Raw genomic sequence first — 17,026 nt, 5'->3', positions numbered from 1 at the left:
ATCCGCCTGTCTTGGCCTGCCAAAGTTCCAGGATTACAAGCGTGAACCACCGCACCCAGCCTTATTATAATTGTTATTATTTAAATCTCTTTTGCTCTCTCCTTCAAGAGACCTCACCTCATTCAGTTGCATCCATTGATGTATTCATCTTCTGCCTCCTGGGTTCGAGATCCTCCTGCCTCAGTTTCCCAAGTAGCTGGGACTACAGGCTCACACCACCATGCTTGGCTAATGTTTGTATGTTTTAGAGAGACAGGCTATTGCCATGTTGCCTAGGCTGGTCTCAAACTCCTGGGCTCAGACGATCCACCTGCCTTCACCTCCCAAAGCACTGGGATTATAGACATGAGCCACCACGTCCAGCCCCAAGTACTTTTATACAAAATGCAAACACTATTCTTCCATCATAAAAGTGATACCACAGCTTCTGTAAAGGTTTGCCAGGCAGTACGTACAATTACCTTGGGTACATTTTTTGATGTATTTTGATGTTAAAATGTATCTTATTATTATGAAACAGTTTTTCCATTGTATTAACTACTTTTACAACAACGCAAATAAGTTATTTTACAAACCATTTAGAAATTGCTTTACTATGGTCCCAATAATGTAAAATATATGAATGCCTATTACATTCAGATAAATTATACACTTGGAAACTACATGTTTATGACTTACAGAAACTTACATAAATTATACAAATTATATGCTCAATTTTTAGGTATATAGTCTTAAGCTTAAATATAAATTCTCAAGATAAATGAACAGTTCAGGCCTTCACAACTTGAAATCCGTGGAACATGATATTGGAGACAATAGAACTCTGGTGGAATTCTTAGGTGGAATTTGTTGAAACTTTTTTTATTTTTTGAGATGGAGTCTCGCTCTGTTGCCTAGGCTAGAGTGCAGTGGCGTGATCTCCGCTCACTGCAACCTCCACCTCCCAGGTTCACGCCATTATCTTGCCTCAGCCTCCTGAGTAGCCGGGACTATAGGCACCCGCCACCACGCCCGGCTAATTTTTTGTGTTTTTAGTAGAGATAGGGTTTCACTATGCTAGCCAGGATGGTCTCGATCTCCTGACCTCGTGATCCGCCTGCCTCGGCCTCACAAAGTGAATTTTTTTTAAAAATAGAGATGGGATCTTGCAATATTGCCCAGGATGGTCTCAAACTCCTTGCTTTAAGCGATCCTCCCACCTCAGCCTCCCAATGTGCTGGGATTACAAGCGTGAACGACTACATCCAAGTGAAACTTCTTGAGATAGTTACGTAATTTTTAAATCTGATGGTTTAGAAGTTAGACGAACTGAATAAATATTAAATATTAGATCTGGCCGGGCGCGGTGGCTCACGCCTGTAATCCCAGCACTTTGGGAGGCCGAGGCGGGCGGATCACAAGGTCAGGAGATCGAGACCACGGTGAAAGCCCGTCTCTACTAAAAATACAAAAAATTAGCCGGGCGCGGTTGTGGGCGCCTGTAGTCCCAGCTACTCGGGAGGCTGAGGCAGGAGAATGGCGTGAACCCGGGAGGCGGAGCTTGCAGTGAGCCGAGATCGCGCCACTGCACTCCAGCCTGGGCGACAGAGCGAGACTCCGTCTCAAAAAATAAAAAAATAAAAAATAAATAAAAGATCAAGTTTCTCATGTTTATCTTGAAGTATAAAGGTTTATCTTAAAGCACTGATTTTCACAAAATAACATCCGTGTGAAATTGGAAAAGCAGCGAAATATTTTATTTCATATATCTGGGAAATGAAGTGCTTTAGTCAACTGAATGTGCCCAAACTAAAAAACATTCATTAAAAAGTACTTAACTCAGAAATTATAAAAATAGAAGACATCAATAAAATACATTCTATACAGAATACACCAATCATACACTACTGTTTTTTTGATAATAAAAAAACGTACTTACTGAGCCAGGTGTGGTGGCTCACGCCGATAATCCCAGCACTTTGGGAGGCCAAGCTGAGTGGATCATTAGAGGCCAGGAGTTGGAGACCAGCCTAGCCAACACGGCAAAACACCGTCTCTACTAAAAATACAAAAATGGGCTTGGCACAGTAGCTCAAGCCTGTAATCCCAGCACTTTGGGAGGCCGAGACGGGCGGATCACGAGGTCAGGAGATCGAGACCATCCTGGCTAACCCGGTGAAACCCTGTCTCTACTAAAAAATACAAAAAACTAGCCGGGCGAGGTGCCAGGTGCCTGTAGTCCCAGTTACTCAGGAGGCTGAGGCAGGAGAATGGCCTGAACCCAGGAGGCAGAGCTTGCAGTGAGCTGAGATCCGGCCACTGCACTCCAGTCTGGGTGACAGAGCGAGACTGCGTCTCAAAAAAATATATATATACAAAAATGAGCTAGGCATGGTGGCACAGGCCTGTAATCCCAGCTACTCTGAAGGATGAGGCAGTAGGATTGTTTGAACCCAGGAGGCGAAGGTTGCAGTGAGCGGAAATCATGCCACTGCACTCCTGCCTGGGTGACAGAGTGAGTCTCTGTCTCAAAAAAAGGAAAAACAAAAAGTCCGTTGCAGTGGCTCACACCTGTAATCCCAGCACTTTGGGACGCCGAGGCAGGCGACTTATGTGGTCAGGAGATCGAGACCGTCCTTGTCAACATGGTGAAACTAAAAATGCAAAAATTAGGACGGGCACGGTGGCTCACGCCTGTAATCACAGCACTTTGGGAAGCCGAGGCGGCTGGATCACAAGGTCAGGAGATGGGGACCATCCTGGCTAAGACGGTGAAACCCCATCTCTACTAAAAACACAAAAAGTTATCCAGGCATGGGGGTGGATGCCTGTACTCCCAGCTACTCGGGAGGCTGAGGCAGGAGAATGGCGTGAAAAGGGAGGTGGAGCTCAAAAACAAAAACAAACAAACAAAATACAAAAATCAGGCGAGGCATGGCGTGGTGTAGTGGTGTCAGTGGTGTCACATGCCTGTAATCCCAGCTACGTAGGAGCCTGAGGCAAGAGAATTGCTTGAACCTGGAGGGTGGAGGCTGCAGTGAGCTGAGATCGGGCCACTGCACTCCAGCCTGGGAGACAGAGCGAGTCTCCATCTCAAAAAAAAAAAAAAAAGTATTTACTGAATTTTAGTAAAAAAATAACAAATTATATATGCTTTGGGGAAATAAATCTTGTTTTTAAATCTTCATTTCGATTGAGTTCTATGTAAATTAAAATTCACTATGAGAACTATTTTTTGGTATAAAAGTTCATCTGCCCAAAAGTGTTCAGGAGATAACCTGAGATTTTAGAATAGAAATGTAAACATCAAAACCAAGTTTCCCGAAACTTGGGTTAAAATATTAGAAATATTAATAATTCTGAAATGCCATTTTGCCACTATTATTCATATCAACCAAAATATTAGAGAAGTAATATTTCAGACTGGAACAGGAAAAAATATCTGAATACAATTCAAAAATAATCATAATTTTTTTTAAGTGGGTTTATAAATAGCAGTAATTCCTCAAAATGAAATGCATAATTGGCACATCAAGTATTTTGTCTGCAGGCAGTTCTGTGCATTTTAGGTCAAATATGTGGTCCCTTTAAGAGAGTCCTTGACTTCTCATTTCTCCGGGGACCCTTCTATGGCACTGGTCCACTTTGTACGTAAAATGGTGAAAGCTGACTTCAATGTGCCGTCACCACTCTGCTGGGAAAAACAGACGAAGATGGCCCAGAGAAAACCACAGACTCCAGTGTAAGCTGTTCTCCATTGAACAGGAACAGCTGGAACAGAGACAGAGAGTTCGTTAGGGCCACATGGAAACCAAAGCCCTGAGTTAATAGTACTGAGTAGGCGGAACTTACCTGTACAAAAGGCCAGTACACCAGTCCGCTCTGGAATTAAAAAAAAAAAAAAAGCAACAACTTTATTAGAATGCCTTTTATTTTTTATTTATTTTATTTTTTATTTTTTGAGACAGGGTCTCACCCTGTTGCCCAGACGGGAGTGCAGTGGTGTAATCTTAGCTCACTGCAACGTCTGCCTCCTGGGTTCAAGCAATTCTCGTGCCTCTGTCTCCTGAGTATCTGGGATTACAGGCGCACACCACCTCACCCGGCTAATTTTTGTATTTTTAGTAGAGATGGGTTTTCACCATGTTGGCCAGGCTGGTCTCCAACCCCCGACCTCAGGTGATCCGCCCACCTTGGCCTGGGATTACAGGTGTGAGCCACTATACCCGGCCTAGCATACCTTTTAGCCACACAAAACAGTTGCACAGTTCATTCCATAAAAGAGTAAGAAATACTAGGCCAACTAGATGCTGAGGTAGTATTACATTTCAGACTAAGCTGATTAAATTAGACTACTTAAGGCCTCTAGAGTGAGGGGGTTGGGGAATTGTGGGGAAAAAGCTATTAGGTACAAGACATTTGTATTAATTATATTTTTAACACCAGAATGAAAGGTCTACTAGAATCAGTACCAACTCTGGAAGACGGCTGCTTTGGAAATGACAACATATATTTATGCATTGCCATTTCCTGGTTACCATGAAAAAATGATGCAGGAATATATTTGTAAATACAGAATCATCAATGAATTCTTTACTTTTTATTTTTTTAATTTAATTTTTTCTTTTTGAGACATGGAATCTCTGTGTTGTCCAGGCTGGTCTCGAACTCCCAGGCAAAAGTAATAGCCCACCACAGCCTCCCAAAGTGCTGGGATTACAGGCGTGAGTCACCTCACCCAAATTATTTTATTTATTTATTTATTTATTTTGAGATGGAGTCTCATTCTGTTGCCTAGGCTGCAATGCAGTGGCAAGATCTTGGCTCACTGCAACCTCTGCCTCCCAGGTTCAAACGATTCTCCTGCCTCAACCTCCTGAGTAGCTGGGATCACAGGCGCCTGCCACCATGCCCGGCTAATTTTTGTATTTTTAGTAGAGACAGGGTTTCACCATGTTGGCCAGGCTGGTCTTGAACTCCTGACCTCAGGTGATCTGCCTGCCTCGGCCTCCCAAAGGATTACAGCCATGAGCCACTGTGCCCAGCCTTGAATTGTTAATACTATATACCAAACCATTGTTTATGGAATGATTTTCTAATAATATATTCAAATCATGTGATGCTATAGAACAAGTTTAGCTGAAATGTTCATATATTACAAAGTATCTTAGATAGACATTTTAACAAACTTTATCCTATACAGTCTGATGAAAAAGTCACCATTATGAATTTTTTTTTAAAGTCTTGGTATGTAAATTATACCTCAAAAAAAGGCTAGAAGTTTTTAAAATAGTCCTTAAAAGTGGTATTATAGACTTATTTTCTTCTTTTCACTAATTTGTATTTTTGAAGTTTCTAAAATGAACAATTGCAATAAAAGTTTTATAATATTTATGTTTATATTCAAAAGTAGATATTACATATAATGTGTATATGTGTGTGTGTATATATATATATGTTTTGTTTTGTTTTTTTTGAGGTGGAGTTTCGCTCGTTGCCCAGGCTGGAGTGCAATGGTGCAATCTCGGCTCACTGCAACCTCCAGCTCCCGGGTTCAAACGATTCTCCTGCCTCAGCCTCCGAGTAGCTGGGATTACAGGTGCACACAACTACGCCCGACTAATTTTTTCTATTTTTAGTAGAGACAGGGTTTTGCAATATTGGCTAGGCTGGTCTCGAACTCCTGACCTCAGGTGATCTGCCTGCCTCGGCCTCCCAACGTGCTGGGATTACAGGTGTGAACCACCGCACCTGAACATAATGTATATTTTTATTTATTTGTTTATTTATTTATTTATTTATTTATTTTTTGAGACGGACTTTCGCTCTTGTTATGCATCTCAAATTCCCGACCTCAGACGATCTGCCAACCTCGGACTCCCAAACTGCTGGGATTACAGGCATGAGACACTGAGCCTGGCCCTTAATTTTTAAATATACTTTAAACACAAAATATACCCCTATAATCCCAGCACTTTGGGAGGCAAAGGCAGGGGGTCACCTGAAGTGGGGAGTTTGAGACCAGCCTGACCAACATGGAGAAACCCTGTCTTTACTAAAAACACAAAAATTAGCAGGGCATGATGTCAGGAACCTGTAATCCCAGCTACTCAAGAGGCTGAGGCAGGAGAATCCCTTGAACCCGGGAGGCGGAGATTGCAGTGAGCCAAGACTGCACCACTGAACTCCAGCCTGGGCAACAGAACAAGACTCTGTCTTAAAAAAAAAAAGAATTTAAAACTTTAGCAAAAATAATCAGAAGACTAAACTCATCCAAACATGGCTTTCCTTCTTTCTTTCTTTTTTTTTTTTTCTTAATAGAGATGAGGCCGGCGCGGTGGCTCAAGCCTGTAATCCCAGCACTTTGGGAGGCCGAGACAGGCGGATCACGAGGTCAGGAGATCGAGACCATCCTGGCTAACACGGTGAAACCCCGTCTCTACTAAAAAAAATACAAAAAACTAGCCAGGCAAGGTGGCGGGCGCCTGTAGTCCCAGCTACTTGGGAGGCTGAGGCAGGAGAATGGCGTGAACCCGGGAGGCGGAGCTTGCAGTGAGCTGAGATCCGGCCACTGCACTCCAGCCTGGGCGACAGAGCGAGACTCCGTCTCAAAAAAAAAAAAAAAAAAATAGAGATGAGCCCTCACTATGTGGGCCAGGTTGGTCTTGAACTCCCGGCCCTAAGCAATCCTCCCACCTCTGCCTCCCAAAGTGTTAGGATTACAGGCGTGAGCCACTGTCCCTGTCCATGGCTTTATTTCTTATGGCTGTGTTTTTTTCTTGTCAGAATGTGGTATCATGCAGTAGTATATTTTGTTCCCAAACCATTCCCCCACAAAAGAAATCAGGATGCCTCAGAGAATTGGCTGATTGTAGGGCCAGGGCAGGGCAGGTGCAAGGTACAAGATGGTTCTGGAACATACTGTCATGCCAGAAAGGAAGTGGCTTATGAAAGAAGAAAAGGAGAAAGAAGACGGGTGATGTCACAGGACACAGGAACCAGCTTGGAGGGACTCCCACTGGCCGAATCTGGGACATGTGAGCACTAAAAATAATTAAACACTGCCATGAACTCTCTTCTGTGCTTTGGCAATCTCCCTCTGAATAGCCCAAAGGCATCTGGCATTCAACGTTTCCCAAACTGAACTCACCTCATTTCTTTTCTTTTCTTTTCTTTTTTTTTTTTTTTTGTTGTTGTTGTTGTTGTTGAGACAGAGTCTTGCTCTGTCACCCAGACTGGAGTGCAGTGGTGCAGTCTCGGCTCACTGCAATCTCCGCCTCCCAGGTTCAAGTGACTCTCCTGCCTCAGCCTCCTAAGTAGCTGGGATTACAGGTGTGTGCCACCACACCCGGCTAATTTTTTGTATTTTTCAGGAAAGAACGGGCTTCACCATTTTGGTCAGGCTGGTCTCAAACTCCTGACCTCAAGTGACCCGCTCGCCTCAGCATCCCAAAGTGCTGCGATTACAGGCATGAGCCACCATGCCAGGGCAGTTTTATTTTTTTAAATACAGACAGGGTCTTGCTGTGTTGCCCAAGCTGGTCTCAAACTCCTAACCTCAAGGGATCCTCCTGCCTCAGCCTCCCAAAGTGTTAGGATTACAGGCATGAGCCACTACACCCAACGTGCTTTATTTCTTATGTGAACTTGGTTACGATAACCTCCCACTTTGGTTTCCTTTGCTGCCATTACCTAACCGTGAAGTTCAAGATCCTCAGCTCCAGGCATTCAACAGTCTCTAGGATGCAAACTCATTCCAAGTTGTTCAACAAATACTCTGTGAACACCAAACTGCCTGTGGTTTCTCCCCTCCAGGCATACCATGGTGCTTCACACATTGTCACCTCTACTCAGCTCTTCTGCCCCTGGAATGCCCTGTCCCCCAGTATGTGCATAACTCCAGATCTTTTTATTTATTTATTTATTTTGAGGCAGGGCCTCACTGTCTTGCCCAGGCTGGAGTGCACTGGCACAATCATAGCTTACATCAGTCTCAACCTCCTGGGCTCAGGAGATCCTCCCACCTCAGCCTCCTGAGTAGCTGAGAATATAGGTGCAAGCCACCATGCCCAGCTCATTTTTGTATTTCTGGAGATGAGGTTTCGTCGTCATATTGCCCGGGCTGGTCTCAGACTCCTGAGCTCAAGCAATCCACCCACCTTGGCCTCCCAAAGTGCTGGAATTACAGGCATGAGCCACTGGTGCCTGGCCCCAGCAAGACTTCCTTGATCCCTCTACACCTCCTCACTGTGCTAAGTACCCATGGAATCTGAAAGCATTTCTGGTCAAACTCTAGTTAATGACTTGTCTATTTATCTATCCATCCCACTAGACTCTAAGTCCCTTTAGGTCAGAATCTGTGTTTTACATGTTTTTTTGGGTATCTTCCACTAACACACCTAAGACAGCACCTGGAAGACACTTTTCTTTCTTTCTTTTTTCTTTTTTTTAAGGGAGTCTCCCTCTGTCGCCAGCCTGGAGTGCAGTGGCACGATCTTGGCTTACTGCAACCTCTAACTCCCGGGTTCCAACAATTATCCCGCCTCAGCTCCTGAGTAGCTGGGATTACAGGCGCCCTCTACCACGCCCAGCTAATTTTTATATTTTTAGTAGAGACGGGGTTTCATCAAATTACCAGGATGGTCTCGATCTCTTGACCTCATGATCCACCTGCCTCAGCCTACCAAAGTGCTGGGATTACAGGCTTGAGTCATCCTGCCTGGTCAACAGTTTTATTACAGGAAATCTTCCCACAAAATCTCCAAATGGGCTGGGCTTCAGACCACTAGTTTACCCTCTTTCTTTTCCTGAAGGTAGATGAGACTCACTCATTGTAACCACTCTTTTATTAAAACAATATGCAAATATTCCTGTGTTCATATACAAATCCCTGCCTGAAGCTTCTTTCTTTCCCAATTCTACTTCCTGCTTTTTTTTTTTTTTTTTTTTTGAAACAAGGTCTCACTCTGTCACTCAGGCTGGTGTGCAGCTATGCAATCACAGCTCACGGCAGCCTCAACCTCCCAGGCTTGCAATCCTCCCATCTCAGCCTCCTGAGCAGCTGGGACCACAGACACATGCCACTATGCCCAGCTCATTTATTTTATTTTTGTAGAGATGGGGTTTCACTATGTTGCCCAGGCTGGTCTCAAACTCCTGGGCTCTTTTGGGAGGACTTTGGGAGGCTTAGGCAGGCGGATCACCTGAGGTTATGAGTTCAAGACCAACCTGGCCGACATGGTGAAACCCTATCTCTACTGAAAAATACAGAAAATTAGCTGGATGTGGTGGTGCAAGTCTGTAATTCCAGCTACTCAGGAGGCTGAGGCAGGAGAACTGCTTGAACCCAGGAGGCAGAGGTTGCAGAGAGCCGAGATGGTGCCACTGCACTCCCCACTAGGGGACAGAGCAAGAATCCATCTAAACACACACACACACACACACACATACACACACAAAACAAACAGAAGAAAATCACATTTGGTTATCACCATGGGGTCCTCAATTTCTGCCCTAAGAGAAATCACAAGAGTTCTGAACACATTCCTTGTAGTTACTGTTCCTGAGTATAGAGGCTCACGGGAAGCCTCTGACTTCAAACCTCTCCATCCTCTACCTCTAGCCATCAAGTAATGCTGCTGGTTCAGGGGCTTGGTACCATTGGTACCATCCAACAGATGATGCTTGAAGCTATGGAGGTAATAGCTGGGTGTGGCTCAACACTGCTTTTGATAGGGAATGAAAAACATGTGAAGCCCTAGGCCAGTCTGTGAACATTCTGTAATCCCAAAGATTTACCTCCTTGTGATGAATGCAATCAAACATGCTCTAGGGCAGAGATGAAAAGTATCCCTGACTTTGCCAGGCCTTAAGGACACTGTTCAATAAATATTAACTGAATCAATGAATAAATACATATTGGACGGGACTGTATATATTTGTGCCGAGCAAACAGTAAAACCGCTGATTTGCTTCAAACCTTGAAATAACCCTTGGAAACCTTCTCCTTTGCTATACCTTTGTGATGTTAAAGTTCTCTTCACCAAGACTCCGCAGAAAGTTCACCTGAAAACACTGGCTCTGAATGTGGGAATGACTCCATTAAGCCACTCACAGTCTGCAGTCCCTATTTTGCAAATAGAATCCCAATTTACAGAATAAATTGTTGTCACTTGGGCTGCAAAATTCACAAAATAAATTGTGATCATTAATAAGAATTAATAAAGTCAGAAATCATTGACAACATTGAGATATTATTTATTTTCTTCTTTTTTTTTCTTTTTGAGATGGAGTCTTGCTGTGTTGCCCAGGCTGGAGTGCAGTGGTGCGATCTCGGCTCACTGCAATCTCTGTCTCCAAGTTCAAGCGATTCTCCTGCCTCAGCCTGCTGGGCAGCTGGGATTACAGACATGCACCACCGTGCCCAGCTATTTTTTGTGTTTTTAGTAGAGACAGGGTTTCACCATATTGGCCAGGCTAGTTTCAAACTCCTAACGTGAAGTGATCTGCCTGCCTCAGACTCCCAAGTGTTGGGATTGCAGGCGTGAGCCAGCGCGCCTGGCCCAGAGACATTATTTCTTTCCAATTCATGAGAAGTACAGATACTCTTAGACCCTCTCCTCATACATCTATCAAAATAACTTGAAGATTTCTCTGTCAAAATATTGGACCCTTCTGCCAACCAAACTGGAGCTCTCTAATTTAGGAATAGTTTAATAGAAATGGACTTAATGTTGAGGTGGGAGAATCGCTGGAGCACAAGAGTTCGCGGCCAGCCTGGGCTACATAGTGAGACTCTCTCCACCAAAAAATGTAAAAATAATTAACTGGGTGTGGTGGCACATGCCTGTAGTCTCAGCTACTCAGGAGGCTGAGGTGGGAGGATCACATGAGCTCAGGAGGTCCAGGCTGCAGTGAGCCATGATCATGCCCCTGCATTCTAGCCTGGGTGACAGAATGAGACCCTGTCTCAAAAACAATTTTTTTTAATTAAAAAAAGAAATATATATATACACATACACACACACACAAAGAATCCTGATATGATTATACAAATGTATCAAATTATCATGTGTATACTGAAAATATGCACATATACGTGTCAATTAAAAGATTTTTAAATATTTATAAATATATACACAGAAAAATACTTTCTGTATATGTGTATATATGTGTGTGTGTGTGTGTGTGTGTGTATATATATATATATGCCAAAAAACATACTGATTACATTTGCAAATGCCTGACTTACCAGATAGGTATTCCAGAATTTCTGTTTCAGGTCCAAAAATATGTCATCCTTTTCCTGGAGAATGCTCATACCTATTTGCAAAACACCAAAAGAATTTTAAAAGATTCAGTAGGGTACCGTATAACAGTGCATGTTTAAGTTTTCCATTCCAAAATGCAAAGTAACCATCACTATCATCCATCAATACGACCCTTCTGATCCAACAGTGAAAAGAGAACATAGTCAGGCGCGGTGGCTCAAGCCTGTAATCCCAGCAGCACTTTGGGAGGCCGAGGCAGGCAGATTGCTCGAGTCCAGGAGTTTAGAGACCAGCCTGGGCAACAGGGCAAAACCCCATCCCTACAAAAAGTACAAAAATTAGCCAGGTGTGGTGGCATGCCTGTAGTCACAGCTGTTCAGGAGGCTGAAGTGGGAGGATTGCTTGAGCCTGGGAGGTGGAGGCTGCAGTGAGCTGTGATCATGACACTGCACTCCAGCCTGGGCAACACAGCAAGACCTTGTCTCAAAAAAAAAAAAAAAAAGAAAAGAAAATAGAACATAATCTCCACTCTAAAACTAGATAAATTTTAAAGGAATGATAAATACGAAGTGAGAATAGTAGAGTATAAAAGTTATAGCAGAACAATTATTTTTTCAAAAACTGTAACAATTCACAAAAAGAATCAAGTTACAATAGTGGGTCTATTGGTTACTTTTCTCTACCTTCCAAAGATTTTGTGAAATGTCGAACATTTGAACATTTTGAAATTTTAATTTCTATCTTTTAAAAAAAAGCTAGTGGACTGGTTGTGGTGGCTCACGCCTGTAATCCCAGCACTTTGGGAGGCTGAGGCGGGTGGATCACCTGAGGTTGGGAGTTTCAGACCAGCCTGACCAACATGGAGAAACTCCGTCTCTACTAAAAATACAAAATTAGCCGGGCGTAGTGGTACATGCCTGTAATTCCAGCCTCTAAGGAGGCTGAGGCAGAAGGATCACTTGAACCCAGGATTTGGAGGTTGCAGTCAGCTGAGATCACACCACTGCGTTCCTGACTCGGTGACAGAGCAAGATTCCATCTCAAAAATATAAAAATAAAAAAAGGCTAGTGGACCCAAATACTCTGGCAACTACAAATTTCCCATCAGTATTACCCTATTCGAAATTTGAAAGTGGAACACCAATTCAGTCTTCCTAAAAACACTTTGAAAACGTTGATCTTCAACATTCCTGAAGAGAAATTCACAGCCTGGGCAATATATCAAGACCTTGTCTCCACAAAACAATTTAAAAACCAGCCAGGTATAGGGCTGTGCGCCTGTGGTCCCAACTACTCCAGAGGCAGAAGTGGGAGGATTGCTTGAGCCTAGGAGGTTGAGGCTGCAATGAGGTGTGATCACATCACTGCACTTCAGCCTGAGGGAATAGAGTGAGACCTTGTCTGAGAAAAAGAAAAGGAAAAAAGAAAAATGCAATTCAGGTAGCAAGGCAAAGCTCTCCTATTTTAGAAAGGGTTGTAAACTGAGAGTACTTTAAAAATTCTTTCCAATCCCCGATTACGAGGTAGGGGAAATAAGAGCCTTATTAGTTAATTACAGAAGATTCTTTTTTTTTTTTTTTTTTTTTTTTTTTTTTTTTTTTTGAGACGGAGTCTCGCTCTGTCACCCAGGCTGGAGTGCAGTGGCGCAATCTCGGCTCACTGCAAGCTCCGCCTCCCGGGTTCACGCCATTCTCCGGCCTCAGCCTCCCGAGTAGCTGGGACTACAGGCGCCCGCCACTGCGCCCGGCTAATTTTTTTCTATTTTTAGTAGAGACGGGGTTTCACCATGGTCTCGATCTCCTGACCTTGTGATCCGCCCGCCTTGGCCTTCCAAAGTGCTGGGATTACAGGCGTGAGCCACCGCGCCCGGCCATAATTACAGAAGATTCTTACATGACTCAGCAAAATATTGGTAATACTGTGTTCCACTTACCCAGCATTAATGAAATGCTAAGTACTTTACGCGCCTCATTTCATGTGTCCCTCCTTACAATTCCCTAAGGTAGGTAGAGTTACAAAGGAGGAAAAGAGCTTAGAGAGGTTAACAGCAGACGGAGTTCAACCCAGGTGTCTGATTCCCAAGCCAGAGTTGTTAATCTGTTACCACTCTGGTTCCCCAAGGTGATCCCAGCACAAAGATCATGGGATTGGTGCAATTTCCATGTAGAGCCTCATGCAAACCTCTAATCCATCCCCTTCTACTTCCCCCTTCATGGAAATTTGAGGTGAGGGAAACTGAACCAGAAAAACTGAAAACTGGCTGGGTGAGGTGGCTCATGCCTGTAATCCCAGCACTTTGGGAGGCCGAGATGGGCAGATCACTTGAGGTTAGGAGTTGGAGGCCAGTCTGGCCAACATGGTGAAACCCCGTCTTCATTAAAAATGCAAAAATTAGCCGGGCGTGGTGGTGTACATCTGTAATCCCAGTCCCTCGGTAGGCTGAGGCAGGAGAATCGCTTGAACCTGGAGATGGAGGTTGCAGTGAGCTGAAATCGGGCCACTGCACACTACAGCCTGCTAAAGCAAGACTCTGTCTCCAAAAAAAAAAAAAAAAAAAAAAGAAAAAGAGAACAATCTCACTAGTTGTTTCAGGATTAAATAGGATTCTGGTCCCCTACCCCTTCACCAGTGTACAAGTCTTCTGTAACAGGTGCTAGGAAGCTGTTTGCAAATCTAGTCTGGAAATCACACCCTGGGACCAGGCAAAGACCTTCTGATAAAACAGGAGACCCTAGCTCTCAGGCTGTCTGTCCTCCTGACCCACTGATCCCATCAGCCATGTAGTTGGCTGCAATGGCAATAGGCAACCAGGTGGTTTGTGTTTCTGGTGGGGTCTGTAGAGAAAGGAAGTGAATCCAACTCTTCAAAATAAGGTTCAAGGGGCAGGGTAGCTCTCTTCAAGATGGTGGCTTGTCTGACCTCAACCTGGTTTAGAAAGCACCAACAGCCCTTAGGAGAAGTTCCCTCCCATTTGGGGGGAAATCTGTGTTCCCCAATCCCAAGGTCAGGCTTAAGACCCATAGAGATTTTCTCCCCAGTTACCCACCCCATCCCCTTCGAGGCTATAGAAATTGCAATGATGATAGAGGCCACAGGGCCTGTTCTGTAAGTAGACGGAGGATCTCCAAAGATCACAAGAATTTAACCAGCTTGAGCAATCAGCCTCCTGCCCTCAACCTGTTGTTCCCCAACCCTGGGTGGAATGAGGTCACCCTGTTTGTTTAAACCAGCTCCTAAGGGACCCCAGGTTACTTACAGATGAACCCAAGTTAACTCTCCTCATTTCCATGCTAAAGTCTTCACCCCGGGAGAAGCTATAGCTTCATGACTATAACCTATGTAACCTATGCAATCTATGTGCTAGCATCATGACTCACTGGGACTCCTATTCTGCATGCAATCACGCGCCCTCTCCTTTCTCCATCACGCCATAAAACCCTCCTGTCTCCTTCTCGGGGGGACATACTACTTTGGAGAACATGCCCAGTGTCTTCCTTACTTGTGCCAAGTAAAACTCCCATTGATCAAAACCTGCCTCTTGATGGAGTCATCTGGGACTCGTTAGGGGAATGAACCCCGGTATTTTTCAGGTAACATTTTCATTGTTCTTATTGTAGGCAGTAGAGAAGGTTTCCACAGTCAAGCCCCCGTCCCCCACACCCCAGGCCCAGGTCGCATTTTCTAAGGAGAGGGTTCCCTGAACCCTCACAGGTATATAGTCCTCCAATGGCAAGGATCCAAGGTCCCTTGATGTCTTCCGTGGGACCCCCAGGGGAAAATCTTGTCACCAAAGCAGGACTAGGCCCCTGGGCATGAGTTTTCTGAAGATCCAGGCCCAACCTCAGATTCCACCTGCTCTGCCCCCCAGGGTCATGGGTCCCCTTGCGTTTTGTTCCTGTGCTGGCCCCGGAGCCCCAGGCATGGATTTTCTGAACAGCAGGTCGGTCCCTTCCCTGCCCACGACTGGTTCATGATCATGCAGCTGCTATGGCCTTGAACTGGGATCTCCTTTATTTTCCCGTGGACCCTTTTCCAGGGGGAAAAGACCTCCCCAGCCCTGCCAGCTCCAGCCTTGACCTACATCCAACCCCCGAGTCTGAGCCCCGACTCTAGCCCCTGACCCGCTGGACCTCTGGCTTCCCAATTTCCCGGCTCCCCAGCCAGTGCCCCCCGCAACTTCTCGCAATCAAACACCCCAGCCTCTAGCCTTTGCCCTGGCCCTCCAGGCCCCTGAAGCAGCCCCGGTCTCAGAGCCTCAGCTCCTACCCGGGTCCCCAGGCTCCTGCAGCGCCCTCCCTCCAGCCGCTTGATCCCGAGTCCCTGGCTCCAGTCCCCCAATACCCGGCCCCTCACCGGTGTAGAAGGCCGAGACCACGATGGGCGCACCGACCACCTGGTCCCAGAGCAATTTGGCCAGGACCGCGCGCGGCGCGCGACCCGGGAGCGCACGCTCCAGCAGGCCCAGCCACACATAGTTGAAGTTGGCGTGGAAGGTCACAGCCAACGTGGCCACGCGCCGCGTCTGGCGCCAGTCGGCCTCGCGGCCCTGCAGTCTCTGCTGCAGCGCGTCCCCTGCCGAGAAGAGCGAGCCGTAGAGCAGCACGTTGGTGGGCCACGGGTGGCGCCGGGCCGCGCGCGACAATGCCGGCCACCAGCCCGCCATGTCGGCGCTATGGGCGCCGGCGATCAGGAGCCGGCGTGATAGGCAGCTTCCTGCACCACGGTGGAGCCTCCTGGGCCTCCAGCAGCCCCTGAGCTGGCGCCGCCCGCACCTGCACCTGCCCCCTCCAGACGCTCCGGAGCGATTGGGCGCCCGGCCCGCACATTCAGCTCGCACTGTCCAATCCGGAGGCCACGGGCCGTTGTGGGGGTGAACGTTTGAAAGGTGCCCGGCCCACCCCCATGCATGGGTCCATTCACACAAAATACTCAGAACAGGCAAAGCCACAGAGGCAGAAGGCATGGGGTTATTTATTTACTTGTTTATTTTTATTTTTATTAATTAATTAGATATTTTTGAGACGGAGTCTCGCTCTGTCGCCCAGGCTGGAGTGCAATGGCGCGATCTGGGCTCACTGCAACCTCCGCCTCCCGGTTCAAGCGATTCTTCTGCCTCGGCCTCCGGAGTAGCTGGGACTACACGCGTGCGCCATCACGCCCGACTAATTTTTGTATTTTTAGTGGAGACGGAGTTTCAACATGTTGGCCAGGCTGGTCTCGAGTGAACTGCCCGCCTTGGTCTCCCATATGGAGTTATTTTTTTGGAGCGATGAAAACATTTTGAAATTAGATAGATGTGATGGTTCCATGACTTTGTGAATATATTAAAAACCATTGAATTGCACACTTTAAAAAAAGGGGGGGTGCATTTGGCCGGGCGCGGTGGCACATGCTTGTAATCCCAGCACTTTGGGAGAATTAGACAGGAGGATCCTTTGAGGTCAAGAGTTCCAGACCAGCCTGGACAACATAGGAAGACTCCATCTCTACGAAAAAGAAAAAAAAGAAAAAAAGAAAAGAAAAGAAAAGAAAAAAGTATTGTAATTACTCAGGCTTGGTGGTGTGCACTGATAGTTGTCAGGCCTCTGAGCCCAAGCTAAGCCATCATATCCCCAGTGACCTGCACGTATACATCCAGATGGCCTGAAGCAACTGAAGATCCACGAAAGTGAAAATAGCCTTAACTGATGACATTCCACCATTGTGATTCGTTTCTGTCCCACCCTAACTGATCAATGTACTTTGTAATCTCCCCCACCCTTAAGAAGGTTCTTTAT

General features: G+C 45.7%; 1 protein-coding gene across 3 annotated transcripts; it reads right to left on the bottom strand.

The window, feature by feature from the left end:
* Window positions 1-1,709: 1,709 nt before the first annotated feature.
* Window positions 1,710-16,002, bottom strand: LOC135968823 (mpv17-like protein). Of its 3 annotated transcripts, XM_065537057.2 has the most exons (4): window positions 15,603-16,002; window positions 11,231-11,301; window positions 3,828-3,861; window positions 1,710-3,750 (listed from the first exon to the last, which is right to left on the bottom strand). In XM_065537057.2, the coding sequence occupies exons 1-4, from the start codon at window positions 15,910-15,912 to the stop codon at window positions 3,587-3,589; spliced, it is 579 nt and encodes a 192-aa protein (XP_065393129.1). In that variant the 5' UTR covers window positions 15,913-16,002; the 3' UTR covers window positions 1,710-3,586. The 3 variants fall into 3 exon arrangements, with proteins under 3 accessions (XP_065393129.1, XP_073884414.1, XP_073884415.1); XM_074028313.1 differs by having other exon boundaries at window positions 1,710-3,861; XM_074028314.1 differs by lacking the exon at window positions 11,231-11,301 and having other exon boundaries at window positions 1,710-3,861.
* Between the last annotated feature and the right edge of the window lie 1,024 nt (window positions 16,003-17,026).

This window comes from Macaca fascicularis, chromosome 20 (genome assembly GCF_037993035.2).
Source record: "Macaca fascicularis isolate 582-1 chromosome 20, T2T-MFA8v1.1".
In the NCBI taxonomy this organism is placed as follows: Eukaryota; Metazoa; Chordata; class Mammalia; order Primates; family Cercopithecidae; genus Macaca; species Macaca fascicularis.
This window is presented reverse-complemented; position numbering and strand designations above follow the sequence as displayed.

What these genes read in the sequence shown, in the direction of transcription:
- LOC135968823 (XM_074028313.1), bottom strand. Translation starts at nt 15,912, where the DNA reads ATGGCGGGCTGGTGGCCGGCATTGTCGCGCGCGGCCCGGCGCCACCCG. An exon ending in GGTCTCGGCCTTCTACACCG is followed by an intron (nt 11,302 to 15,602) that starts GTGAGGGGCCGG and finishes TTTTGCAAATAG; the next exon opens with GTATGAGCATTCTCCAGGAA. An exon ending in AATTCTGGAATACCTATCTG is followed by an intron (nt 3,862 to 11,230) that starts GTAAGTCAGGCA and finishes TTTTAATTCCAG; the next exon opens with AGCGGACTGGTGTACTGGCC.